We start from the raw sequence: 13,633 nt of genomic DNA, 5'->3' as shown, positions 1-13,633 counted from the left end.
AGAGAAAGAGAAAGAGAAAGAGAAAACAGAAGAAAAAGAAAGCTGTCCTACATAAGAAATTAGCTCATGCCCTGTATCTTCTTTAAAGTCAGAATTATCCCATTTGCTTGTGTGCCACAGTCTTCATGTTTGCAAAACTCTGGTCCTCATGGATAGTCCTTCTTACATAGGATTTGGGGAGACTTGAAATAAAAATTAAATGACTACTTTTAATGAAGATTATTTTGAATGGTGGATAGTGTGGAGAGAAAATGGAATGACTTTAGGATGTCTGATTTTGTTAATATGAAAATTGTAATATTCAAGGTTAATTGTTGTGGAATAATTAAGCATGATTTACGATTCTTTTTTATTTCTACTTTGTAGGTATGTGAAAGCAAGAACAGAACTAACATGGGATTATGGTTATGAAGCTGGGACCATGCCTGAAAAGGAAATCCTCTGCCAATGTGGGTTTAATAAGTGTCGGAAAAAAATAATTTAACTTTATATCTGATATCCATTCATGAAATGAGCTGTCCAATGTGGAACTGTATCAGTAGTCAATGATATTATGGTTAATACTTCTGTTTCCTTTGTTCAGGGTATTGATGTTTTATGTCTAATTTTGTATCTTAGGTTAGAAACAAAATAAGGGACTCACATTCATTAAGGATCACAGTGTTATTACAGTTATTTAACTTTACATGAGTAGAATGTAAATAATATATTTTATGTACATACCATTGTATAATTTGTAACTTTTGTATTTTATATATTAATATAAAATTATACTAGAATTTGTACATTTCTAAATTGTTTTCATGATTATTATTTACAATTTATGCTCTAAAGGGCCAACTTTTATATTTTTAACCTACAAACCTGATGTTAAATTCCTGACAAGTCATTGACTATTGCGAACTACAAATGGTGGGCCGGAGTCTAGACACTGTAGGAGCTACTTTATACACAGTAAATGAAAGTATTCTTTATTGGGAAGTAAACCCATGGCCTCCTGCACGTAGGTACTCACTCTACCACAAAGCAACATCTTCACCCTCCCGAGTAGTTTATTACTTCATTGTCTCATTAGCCACCCCAGCAGGGGCCATTCTGAACACACTGTGAACAAGAAACTTTCCAGTGTCCCTGTAGTGCCTGAGTGCACAAGGGAGGTAGGTAGGGAGGGAGGGAGGGAGGGAGGGAGGAAGGAAGGAAGAAAAGAGCAAGGAAGAAAGCTAATGTTTTGTACACAGAGGAGAGCTAGGAGTAAAGACAATCTTGAAGCTAGTCAGAATTGTCTCATGCGACCTGAAAGGCACTGTATTCAAAGGAGCCGCAACAGTTTGAGCTGCAGATAGGTATGGCAAGATATTCACAGTAGTGATGCAAGGACTCAGGGAAGTCACTAAAATGAAGCAAGGAGACTTGGCTTTTAGGATGGACTGTGTTGTCTCCAAGGGGAAAGGCCTTTGTGAAGTGTCCTGTTTCTGGTGTCCTTTCAAGGTCATCCTTGGAGCAAGCTCGCCAGAAATCCTGATCTGCACTACCTGGTGTCCATCCACGGCTAGCACTCTCCATTTGTAGCCTACACTTCCTTTTCCCTGGTTGTTATTCTTGTTGTTGTTTGTTTGTTTGTTTGTTTTCCTCCACAGGTGAATGAAACAAGAACTTTGGAAGACAAAAAACTAAGAACTAAATGTTTTGAGACTATATGCTTGAAAATGCCTGTTTTCGACTTTATTGCTATTTACTTCAGGATGTTAATGTCTTTCTTTGGGTGTTTTGGCAATGGCTGTGAGTGAAAAAGCCATTTGGCAAGGTATGGACCTCGTAAGCACTCCACATTTGCCTTAGCCTTGTCCTGCTGCACAGTCTCTAGAAAACATCTAGTTCTCCTCTTCTATTGGGCGCCTGGTGAGTTTTCAGTCTGAAATCTTTGTCTTTCAATGTAAGAAAATCTTCTTAAAACAGTTTGAGGGTTTCTCTTCTCTTTGGAATTATTTATCAAAATCTTACAATTAAAAATGGCTTTCTGGTTTCTTAATGTAATATTTTTATTTTCTTAGAGAATTTCAAACAATGTATTTTGATATTATTTTCCTATATTCGTGCACCATGTTCATGTTTTCTTTTTTATTTTCTTTTTTTAATAACCCACCAACTCCTATTTATGCTGCTCTTTTATTCCTGAACATGAGGGGATCAGGTACCACACCCTTAAAGAAACTTTATTCTTCTTCCCACAAAAGTCAACTGTCAGTATCTCCTCAGGGTTGGGGCTCATGAGATCTACTTCCTATTGCTAGAAGGTTGACCAGTTTGATCTTTCTGGGCCACCACTGCTCATGACTATAGAGAAGCCATGATGTCCAGTAGATACTGCTTCAGTTCAATCTTCCCTGGATTCTAGCTGATGCCCTCTTATGTAACAGTCCATGAGATAACTTTCTGATTTTCTTAAATTGTAACTTTCTGTTTTATACATTATAATAAAATTATATCACATTCCCCCTTTTCTCTCTACAATACCACCTCCCATGTACTGCCTTACTGAGACTATGTATATTCTATGTATCCTACTGAGTTTGTATAATGATACTTATATGTACAAGTTTTCAAGGTTGCCATTGGATGACCAATTGATGTGTTCTTCCCTGGGGAAGACTTATTTCTTCTGCTTTCAGCACTCCTTGGTTATCTGCAGTTCTTTGGGGGGGGGGTCGAGGCCTTCTGGGCTTTTCCCTTCCCATGTTAGCGTGTCCCTTGGTGTCCCTTGTTCACCCTGTGTTTACACAGCCATGTTGGTGAGGCTTCATGGCTGCAGCTTTTCTGTCAATTCCAGGAGACACAATCTCACAGTAGACTTCCTGTTTGTCTGGCTTTTAATAGTCTTTCTACATCTTCCACAATGATCTTCAGGCATAGGAGTTGTATTATATGAAGCTTTAGTTGGGGCTGGGCTCTGCAGCATATTGATTGTGGTTTGCTATAAGGATCTCCATTTGGTTTTGCAAAGAGAAGTTTCCTTGATGAAGGGTGAGAGCTATCCTCATCTATGGGTCTAAGGACACACATTTACAATGTAGTTAGGGATCATGCTGGATTAGTGAGGTAGCAGTTGTCAGTTCTCCATGATTCATGACTTCACTATCCCTGAGTACTTGGCTAGGTTTCCAGGACCAAGCATGATGTCCTTGTTGAGCGGGCCTTAAGACCAAGTACTCTGTATATTAGACAAACACATTGGGAAGTAACACTGAGTTGTGAATAGTATATCCATGTTGCATTAAGGCAATAACTGAAAGCACTTCTCCAAAAGCAAGTCCAGATTTGGATTCTCTACTTTCACATTCCATGTGTCTTCCATCTTCTGTTTGTTGCATGATGGTGAATCTGCACCTGGCTTCATGAATTACATTGTAGTTTTCTGATATTTTTTCTTTTAGTGTATATGAATGGGTATAGACATTGGGTATTATACTTTATCCATCTCCATCTTGTCCCCTTGAGAAAGTCTGCAGGGAATCTGGCTTGTCATTTCCTCTAGATTGGATGGCGAGCAAGCCGAAGCGTGCCCCTGTCTCTGTCCCCTGAGTCCTGAAATTGCTGGTGTACATCCCACCCCTGACTTCATGCAGTCCTGAGAGTGGCAAACTTTTTTTTTTTTTAATTTATTTATTTATTATATGTAAGTACACACTGTAGCTATCTTCAGATACTCCAGAAGAGGAGGTCAGATCTTGTTACGGATGGTTATGAGCCACCATGTGGTTGCTGGGATTTGAACTCCAGACCTTCGGAAGAGCAGTCGGGTGCTCTTACCGACTGAGCCATCTCACCAGCCTGAGTGGCGAACTTTTATCCTGTGTCCTTTTACAGCTAGTGATCTGCCACTGGTCCATCTCTTCAGCCCCTGTTACTTTGTTTCTAAGAGTATTCTTTTCTTTGAGTATTCACTTGTTTGTTTGTTTGTTTGTTTGTTTGTTTGTTTGTTTGTTTGAGACAGGCTGGCATCACTCATAGAAACTGGCCTGATTCTGTCTCATAGGTTCTAGGGTTAAAGGTGTGTGCCACCATACCCAGGAAGAATCCTTTAAAGAATTCTGTTTTGCTCTATGGCCTTAATAGTTGTTTGTCTTTGAAGATACTAGTTATGGACCAAAGAGATGGCTCAGCAGATAAAGACACATGCTGCCAAGCACAACAGCCTGACTTCAGTTCCTAGGGCCCACATGATAGAAGAGAATTGCTTTAACCTGAAGTGACTAACTGTCATGTATCTAAAATGCACACAAAATAACATGCAGTAAAAGCTTAATATACTACTTTAATGAGTATGTGTATATACATACATACACACACATGCATTAATGTGATATTTTCCTTAAGGCCTCTGTCCTCCCACATGTCTGTTCCACCCACACTTGCCTGGTCTTTATCTTNGAAGTTAGAGACTTTCCTCAGAAGCACAGGCCTTACTCTTCCTGATAGTATGCGGAAGACCTTCTCCAGGACCTACCCAAGGCCTTTGCCATCCTGTGCTAGGCCCTTTCATTTTGCCCAGGCTGTCCATGGTACCCTGTTCAGTTGTTTTTCTTCTGCCAGAAACAGGCTGCCTATTGCTCTCTTAGCGTGCCTTCCCTCGAGACTATATCTTTGATTTCCCCCTAAAGAATGAACNTTTAAAATTCTACTCCCTGTATGTTAGTCCTATATGGATATTTCCCTTTGTCACTGGGACTGAAAGATGTACATTTCTGTGGTGCTTTGTAGTCCACGGGTGCTAAATAAGAAGTCCTTACTGGCACCTGGGTCTAGGACCTATTAACTCTGTGTCCTTTAAAGATACTCCCACATAGGCCAAACAGCGTGCTACACTATTCAGGACAGACCGATTGTTCCTTAAGTTAGGCACAGGCACAGGAGGGGGGTGGCTGGGGTGGGCTTTCTCCAGCTGGTTGATGGCTATTGTGGTTGTCAACGTCACACAGCTGGGAAGAGGACCCTTCTCCATATTTGCCTCCATCAGAGTGGCCTGTGTGGCATTTTCCCGACTGCTCGTTGGTGGAGGAAGGCACAGGCCACCCTGTGCAGCAGCAGCACAGGCAGGTGGTTGTGGGCTGTACTGCACAGCAGGTTTAGAGGGCCAAGGGGAGCAGCCAGAACCCTCCCTGCTCCTGCTNTCTTCCATGTTCTCTGGGTGATGACTGCAGCCTGTTAGTCCTAGAATCCATGTCCTCCCCTCCATTATTTTGGGCCTGGGTTTTCTTCACATCTGCAGAGGAGTCAAACTAGACCACTTTTTAGAGTTCAGAATTGAAAATGGGCCAGGAAACCATACCCATCTTGTACTTCCTCCCAGGATGCTGCTTGCTATCACTACCCAGGTTTAGAGAAACGAAACTCAAAACTCTCCAATTGCATTGTGAGGAGTGCAGGTGCCGAGTCATGACCCAAGAGACACCACTGTCCCCTGACCCTGTCCTCACTGGTGAGTACTAGGGTTTTGGTTTGCAGGAAGCTCACTCCCCACTTCACCCCAGGGAGACTGCAGAGCACTGCTGAGGGCTGAGATGGGCTTACAGCATCTGAGAAAGCTGTAGGCACTAGGGACCTCAGGAAGCTGAACCCTCTTGGTTGTCTGGTTCCATCCTCTTTGGTCTTTGCTTTTCTGGGAGCTCTGCACTCAAGAATGCACAGGAAGCCCTCTCTGGGTTAGGAAAGAAAAATAAAGCACAGAGGCCAGCAGGAAAGCTGGTGTTGATTAGCTGTAATACCTATAATTACCTGCCATCCCCTCTTGTCTCTCCAGTAGAAACCTGGCCCAAAGGTTAAAGCAGGAAATACAGACACAATAGGAAGGCACTAATGCCAAACCTTTTCAGCCCTTTCAAGCAACAGTGATAGTGATCACTGCTCAGGGGAAGTCACTATTTTCAGGAAAAGCATCCTTCTATCCCTGAAACAACCCAGGAATCCGTTACTGCACCCACTTGGTAGAGATGCCTGCAGCCAAATTTGCAGTTGACTAGTGGCTTACTTCAGCCTATAACCATCCTGCAACTAGTATATTCTTGATGTTTATTTTGTGTATTATTATCTTGCCTGCATATATATTGGTTTTTCTGTGTAGCCCTGGCTGTCCTGGAACTCACTCTGTAGACCAGGCTGGCCTCGAACTCAGTAATTTTTTTTAATTAAAGATGTAAGTATAATATTAATGGGAAGTCAGTGGAGCAAAATAAAAGCTACAGACCCAAAAATAACCATATCTAATCATTAAAATGAAGGATATAGCCATCTTGTCCTTTAAAATAAATTCCATATTAATATTATAAAAACAAGAGTTCACTGGTTTCTAAATATATCGCTGTTATGTAAGAGTAGAAGCTGTGAAGTGGTTTTAATATCACACAAAGCAGGTAAACTTAAAATATTTATTATGTATGTGTATGGTGTTTTTACATGTATGGGGGGTGGTTACTGGTATATATGCAGAGACCAGAGGAGGGTGCCAAGTGTACTTCTCTTACCAAACTTTGTTGCACTAACAAAGTGATAATCGTCTAAGATGTGATAAGCTCTTACAAATCAATAAGAAACTAATAATTTGATAGAAAAAAATGGGCCGAGACATTGCTGCTAGTAAAGAAAAACAATACTGTCATCCATTGAATTAGAAACATGGGGTATGACTCACTTTTGCCTGTACTGTCTGTTCTTTGACTTGTTCATCTAACAATCTGTCCAATTGAGTCTATGAACACGTTTTTTATGTTTTTAAATCAAGCAGGTAAGAGGCTCTCTCTTGTTTTCTTTAAAGCTTCCTCACTATCTATGCCAATATAGTCTTTCTAATAATGGCTTTTATACATTCCTTAACCTTGGGATTTCTGTTGAAATTACATTAAGTTTAAAACGTCCTGGGGGAAGTTGTGTAGAATTGCTATTGTTATGTATCTAGCCTCTGGTCCAGAGAGTGGGTAATCTGCAGCTATTGGGGTCTTCACCTTGCTCCGCCCCTGCTGACAGGCATTTACCTTGTGTTTCTCAAAATTTCCTTTGTTCTTTTCTCAATCTAGACTGGTATCCAGATTGTGCTAAACACGTGTGTGTGTGTGTGTGTGTGTGTGTGTGTGTGCGCGCGCGCGCGCGCCTGTGTGTGTGTTCAACCACTGATTCATGGTAGACCTAATGGAGAACACACCAAAAAGGAAAACCAACACTCCTTCCCCCACAAACCATCAACTGACAGACCTTCTAAGCTAGGGCTGGATGCTGGTGAGTGCTGCCCATTACCCACCACCATGCCAGCGTGAATCTGAACTAGCTTGGTCCTATGCAGGCCTTTTGCAGGCTTCTACAGCGGCTTTGAATTTATGATCACAGCATTTTGATCATATCTAGAAGACACTGTTTCTGCGGATCTTAGAATCTTCCCATCCCAAGAAAAGAAAAAAAAAAAAAAGAATCTTCCCATCCCCTCTCACAATGGTCCTTGAGGTGATTGGTAAGGAAGCTTATAGGCTCCAGAGGTAAACCTCTACTGTCTTTGCTAAATAGACATGGAATCAACCTTTGCTCTATATTCCTAGTTTTCTCCATTGAGATAAGTCCAGCTCTCAGACATCATCTGAGATTTCTTTGTGTATTGCATGCATTTTTGTAAGGCCTTTAGAATGTTTTCAGTGATGCCAGAGCCCACCTTTGTGGGCTTGCTCTATTTCTGTTGACAGCACTGGTCTAGAACCCTAATCAGAGGCTGTACCACACAAGAGATGCTATTTTTTTGCACTTAGATTGCTGATTTGTTGCTGTTCTAGGAATTGAGACTCTATCACAAGAAGAGGGTCCTGCCCATTTCTTTAAGAATGGAGGAGCTACCAAGGCCATAAAATGTTTTCCTGTTTTAACCTGGTTGTTATTTATAGGTTTCTGTCAGCTTGCAGAAAAGATGGGAAAAAGAACATGTGCCCTCTGCCCTGAAGGCCATGATTGGAGTGTGATATACTTTGCACCATCACTGAATATAGCTGCTCATGAAAACTGTTTGGTAAGTTACTGGTAAATAACCTTAAAATTACTTGTGTAGGGCTAGAGAGATGGCTCAGTAGTTTAAGAGCACTGGTTGTTCTTCCACAGGATCCGGGTTCCATTCCCAGAACACAGAGGGTGGCTCACATCCACCCATAACCCCAGTCCCAGGGTATGTGGTGCCTTCATCTGGCCTCCAAGGCTAGCCTAGGTCCTCTGGCTTGGCAGCAAGTGATTTTTCTTGACAAGCCACCTTATTGACCCGTCTTTCTCTATCAGCAGTTTTCAGGAAGCAAATTTAATACCAATAAAATACAACATATTAATACACTAAGGTTGCAGCTGGAACAGGATAGCAGAAACATAGAGAAGCCCTAACTCCAGACCATGGGGGGAAAGAGAGAGCTAAACCCAGTCTTCCACATGCAAGTATTAACATTAATATTTGATTTCTAATTCTTCTACAATCCTTTGCCTGTTTAAGTAATATAATTTTCCCCATGTTTTTATGTTTTTTTTTTTTTTTTTTTTTTGAGTTTCTATGCAGCATTAATCTTCAAATGAAAGCAGGCAGACTGTTTATGTGACTCACAGTAACTTCAGCTATCTGGAGCTAGAGAGCTGGTAGCTCAGTTAGTAGTGTGCCGAAGACATAGTATCCATAAGTGTCCTGACATCCATCCCCAGGACTCATGCAAAGAGCTGGACAAGACACTGTGTGCCTGCAAGCCCACTGGAGGGAGGAATAGACAAGATTCTATGAGCTTGCAGGCCAGCCTGTTCAGTTGAATTTGTGAGATTTCCAGGTCCATAAAGTAAGGTAGAGAGGGGCTGGAAAGATGGCTCTGTGGTTATGCTGCTCTTGCAGAAGTCCCAGGTACATTTGACAGCACACAGGGGTTAGTTCACAAGCATTTGTACCTCCATTTCCTTGGATGCAATACCTTCTGACCTCCGCAGAAACCGGCCCACATGTGATACACAAACATACATGATGGCAAAATAGCCATTTTCATTTAAAAAAATCTTAGAAAAAAAGGTAAAGAGCAGTAGAGAAAGACAGCCAAAGTAGTCCGTCCTCTTCATGTAAATGGGCAACACACAGAGAGAACAAATAAACAAAATTGTATAGATGCATAGAACACACACAAAGAACACACAGACACACAAGCATGCTTGCAGTACACATGCTTATCCACAGAGCCCCATCCTCTGATGCTGAAGAGGGAAGAGACGTGTGGCTGCTAAAACACACAAGGCAGTTTGGAGCATTTCCACTGCTTATAAGCTAAGGAAGAGGCCAAGGTCCAGGTAACATGGGATGTTTAGCTAGATCCTATCTATAAAATTATCATAAAAGCTAGGTGTATTAATGTATGGCTTTAGTCCCAGCACTCAGCGGCAGAGACAGGTGGACTCTGAGAGTTCCAGCCCAGCTAGGCTACAGTGAGACCCTATCTCAACAACTCACGAGTGAAGGTCTGCCATATGGTTGTGAAGGTAGGCACAGTTCTTGAAGTCTAAGAAGGAGACCTGGAGCCGAGCAGTGGTGGCGCACGCCTTTAATCCCAGCACTTGGGAGGCAGAGGCAGGAGGATTTCTGAATTCAAGGCCAGCCTGGTCTACAAAGTGAGTTCCAGGACAACCAGGGCTACACAGAGAAACCCTGTCTCAAAAAACCAAAAAAAAGAAAAGAAATGAAAAAAAGAAAGAAGAAGGAGACCGGGAAAGCCATCAGGAATGGCCTCTGTCCCATGCTTTGGCTTCTCTGACTGCGTGGCTTCAGCCATTGCCAGAGCCTGCTCTGCATTCCTAGGCAAAGAACAGTGCTGTAGGAGCCACTGTCTGCCTGGCTCCAGAGTCAATAGAGATCTGTTACCCAGTACAACTGTATCTGCAGACGGAGGTTTCTCACCGGAGTCCAAGGCTCGTGTCTGTTCATCTGCTGCACGGTGCCCAGTGCTCCGAGCCATCGTCCACTCTGCACTCCTCTGCAGCCCTTTTCAGAACCATTGCTGACTTGTGTGGGTCAGGGCTACTTCACACCGACTGCAATTTTTTGGTTTTTGTTTTCTTTTGTTTTTGGTTTTGTTTTGCAACCTTCAGCTGTATTCATCAGAATTGGTGGAATGTGAGGCCCATAATCCATGTAAAATAGCTAGAGATTTTGACGTGAAATCAGTACTGGAAAGGATCTGGAGAGGAGGCACAACGGTAAGTTGACATGGCTTTTTTATTATAAATGATGAGTCTTGGGGTCTACATTCAAAGGATAGTCTGTTTGGGGGGCTTGGACAGATGTTTCTCAGTTAGGATTTCTTACTGCCCTTTCAGCACTGAAATAGCACTCATAATTGCTTGTAACTCCAGCTCCAGGGCATCAAACACCCCTACTGGCTTTCACAGACACATTCACTAACATGCTTGGTCTCTCAGACACACATACACAGAAATAAAAATTAAAAAACTGAATCCTTCATCTAAAAACAGTCTATGGTGTAACAGGGTTTGAGAAACATGCAGAGCTGGAAGGTGGACTGTGAGGCACTCCCTTAGCTGACACTGTCTGCTTACAGCCAACTGTCCCACACATCAGCAGAGCAGGCTTGAGATGCTTCTGTCTGCGTGAAAACAAGCTGGTCAGACAGGCTGGAACAAGTCCTTACTAGTCATTCCAGCAGAGCAAACACCCATTTCAGCAGCTCTACAGCACCATCTAGGCTTTTCTTCTGCTCTCCTGCCCCAGAGCAGCTAGCTGGTCCTCTTGGTGCCACAAAGCTGCAGGCAGTCAGAGCAAAAGGCTTTATCCTTGACATGGAGTAAGATGCCTTCTGAATGTCAAGGGTGACTGCATGTCTTTCTGCACCAGTTCTGGGTGGTTATCACTGTCAGCATCTGCCTTGGTGCTGAGGGTATAAGGGGGCTCTCCAGGAAAGAAGGATGGGTAAGGCTGTATCTCTGAGGTCCACTGGGTCTCTGGGCTTCCTTGTAAAAGGCCATTTGCAGATTAGTAAACAGGTTGGCAAGTTTGAGTGTTTCAAGGCTGACCACAAGCACAGTAAAGTGTTAATGACTGGAGCCACAAAATGTCTAAGCATCAGTATGTATGCCTTCATATAAAAATAGGGAAATTAAATCAAGGGATCAAGAAAAATACTATGTTGTTCAGTTGTGTCTTCAGTTTCTAGTTTCTATACACTGGAAACGGGTTTCATTCATTTCATATTATTCTCAGTAGCAACTCTATAGAGCTGGTACCACTATCCCAGGGAAAAATGTCTAAGAGGAAGTCATAGAAAGTGTCAGCTGAGATGATAATCTTTAGTGTCACAGCAGGAGCTGCTCTGACCTGAGACTCAAAGTCCCCCAAACCAACACCTTTCCTAGGGATAAAGAAGCCTGCTAGTTTTACTTTTAAGAAATCTCTTGCTGGGCGTGGTGGCACACACCTTTAATCCCAGCATTTGGGAGGCAGAAGCAGGTGGATTTCTGAGTTCAAGGTCAGCCTTGTCTACCAAGTGAGTTCTAGGACAGCCAGAACTATACAGAGAAACCCTGTCTCGAAAAACCAAAAAATAAAATAAAATAAAAAAAGAAATCTCTCTGTTTTTCCATTTATGTACACCATGATACAACTGTCTCTGCTGGACCTTTGATGGTTACTCAGCTGCAGTTTTGCTGAAAGTTCTCATGGGTTGCCAAGTCTAATTCCTATTTAGTGTGGTTATGGAGGCTGGGATATGCCAGAGATAGCCAGGACAAAAACACTGGCCTGCTGACTTAATGTAATGACATCCTTACATTTTAGTAATGAAACAAGTACTTAACTCATTATGATCTATTCTTCTATAGATATGCTCATTTTGTAATAACAAAGGAGCCATTATAAGGTGTGGTGAAACATCTTGTGCCAAGAATTATCACTTACTCTGTGCCAAGGAGGACCATGCAGTTCTACAAGGTGGAGTTACAAGGACTTACAAGTAATCAAATAGCTTTCAACCTCTATGGTGGAGGGGTGGGGGTGGGGTGTAAGGAATGGCTAGCCTGTGACATACTTCTCATACTTCTTATTCATGCAAATTAGTTTCACCTGAGAACAGGGTTATGGGAAACCACCAGGAACTCCATTTCATATTTCTGCACATGACAGGAAAAGAACTACTCAAGTTCTTTCTAAATCTTCTCTGTCCTCTCTTCTTCCTGGGAGAGCCTCATTCCTAATGGAATCATGCATGTCCTACAAGAGACAGGAGCCAGTCCAGGTCTGTTCTTCTCTGCAACGGGAAGACACCTTCCTTCACTCACACATCCATAGGTCACGGGTCTATCCTCATACCATGTGGGAATGAGCTCTTGGCTTCCGGTGTTGGACCAGACATGAGTCTGAGGTTGTGAGAGCTGTCAGATGGCAAGCACCTTTACCTACAGAGTCATCTCGCCAGCCCCCAGCTTGTCACTGTTTGTAAAAGTTCTTTCAGTTTTGAACAGTAATTTTTAAATTTTAATTACTGAGAAATCTATAGAAGAACTTCACATTCATCATTTATGTTCACAAAGAACTCACTTTACTGACAGCCATTTTTACACACATGAACAAATGAAAGGGACTGAAGTTCCTGCTGAATATAGGTTTTATTTTTATCTCACCATGTTGACTAGGCTGGCCTTGAAATTATAGAGATAACAATTGTTTCAGCAAGGAACAAGTGGGCTTCTCTGCAGTTTAAATTTTATTTTAAGAATTTAGGTGGATAGAGTAACTGAGACACTTCACAAGATGCTGAGGGATACTCAAAGATAATGAAGTTGAAAATTTCTCACCAAGCTGGGGATGGGGCATAGGTGCACACTGGCTACTCTGAACACTGGCTCATGGGAGGGGCAGAAGCAGGAAGGGGCTTCATCCTGACTTGAAAATTACTGACACTGGGCATGGGGAGGACACAGGTGAGGGAGTCTATCCTAATATTCTCTCTACTTCCTTTTGCATTACAAAAACTCACAGGCAAGCATGGTAGTAAAAGCCTAAAATCAATGTACAGGAGAAGTGAAGGCACAAATCCAAGTCCCTCTGGGAATGCAGTTGAGACCAAATGAAAGGTGCTCAGAGGTCCCAGGTCCAGAGGAGGTGACTAACCTGGGTGCTGCTGGGAAGGGCACGGGGGTAACTGGAGGACCCGAGGTCTCAAAGGGCCAAGGCAAAGACAAGCCCGGGCAGAGAAGTGCCCTGCAGCTCCTCACTCCTGTTCTCTAGGCTGCTATGCTGCCTTCTCTGTCTCTCAAGACGCTCGCCAAGTCCAAGTTCTAGTGAGGGCACATGCTGATCTGAAAAGTCATTCTCCACGGTGCTGCACGTGTGTCTGTGTGAACTGTGAAGATCAACAAGATTGTGGGTGGTCAGACTGAAGCTTCAAATCTTAGTCCATAGTTCCTTAGATGCCCCTCATCACAGCATAGGAACTAGGACTGCTCAAAATAGTCAGCCAGCTTCACACCTTCAGAGACTGAAGTCCTCTTTCTACTGCTCAGAGGCCACAAAGACAATGGCCACCCTCACCCACACTGGATGTGGGTTGACAATTTGACATGGACTTGAACACAATTCTTTTTA

At 42.6% G+C, this 13,633-nt stretch overlaps 2 protein-coding genes across 5 annotated transcripts in view; both read left to right on the top strand.

The window, feature by feature from the left end:
- The window catches only part of Setdb2 (SET domain bifurcated histone lysine methyltransferase 2), a 48,666-nt gene extending 46,658 nt beyond the window's left edge, over positions 1-2,008 (top strand). For 2 of the 4 annotated variants that reach the window (XM_021203252.2, XM_021203251.2), the window contains one exon: positions 367-779. In XM_021203252.2, the coding sequence (XP_021058911.1) occupies positions 367-484 (118 nt within the window). In that variant the 3' untranslated portion in view covers positions 485-779. Of the gene's footprint in view, positions 1-366; positions 780-1,637 lie in introns of those variants that run through there. The other 2 variants (XM_029541605.1, XM_029541603.1) reach the window with 2 other exon arrangements.
- Positions 1,718-13,633, top strand: part of LOC110325091 (PHD finger protein 11A-like) — an 18,495-nt gene continuing 6,579 nt past the window's right edge. The window contains exons 1-4 of the mRNA XM_029541339.1: positions 1,718-1,804; positions 7,917-8,038; positions 10,126-10,233; positions 11,872-11,980. Of these exons, the coding sequence (XP_029397199.1) occupies positions 1,774-1,804; positions 7,917-8,038; positions 10,126-10,233; positions 11,872-11,980 (370 nt within the window). The 5' untranslated portion in view covers positions 1,718-1,773. The remainder of the gene's footprint in view (positions 1,805-7,916; positions 8,039-10,125; positions 10,234-11,871; positions 11,981-13,633) is intronic.

This window comes from Mus pahari, chromosome 8 (genome assembly GCF_900095145.1).
Source record: "Mus pahari chromosome 8, PAHARI_EIJ_v1.1, whole genome shotgun sequence".
In the NCBI taxonomy this organism is placed as follows: domain Eukaryota; kingdom Metazoa; phylum Chordata; class Mammalia; order Rodentia; family Muridae; genus Mus; species Mus pahari.
This window is presented reverse-complemented; position numbering and strand designations above follow the sequence as displayed.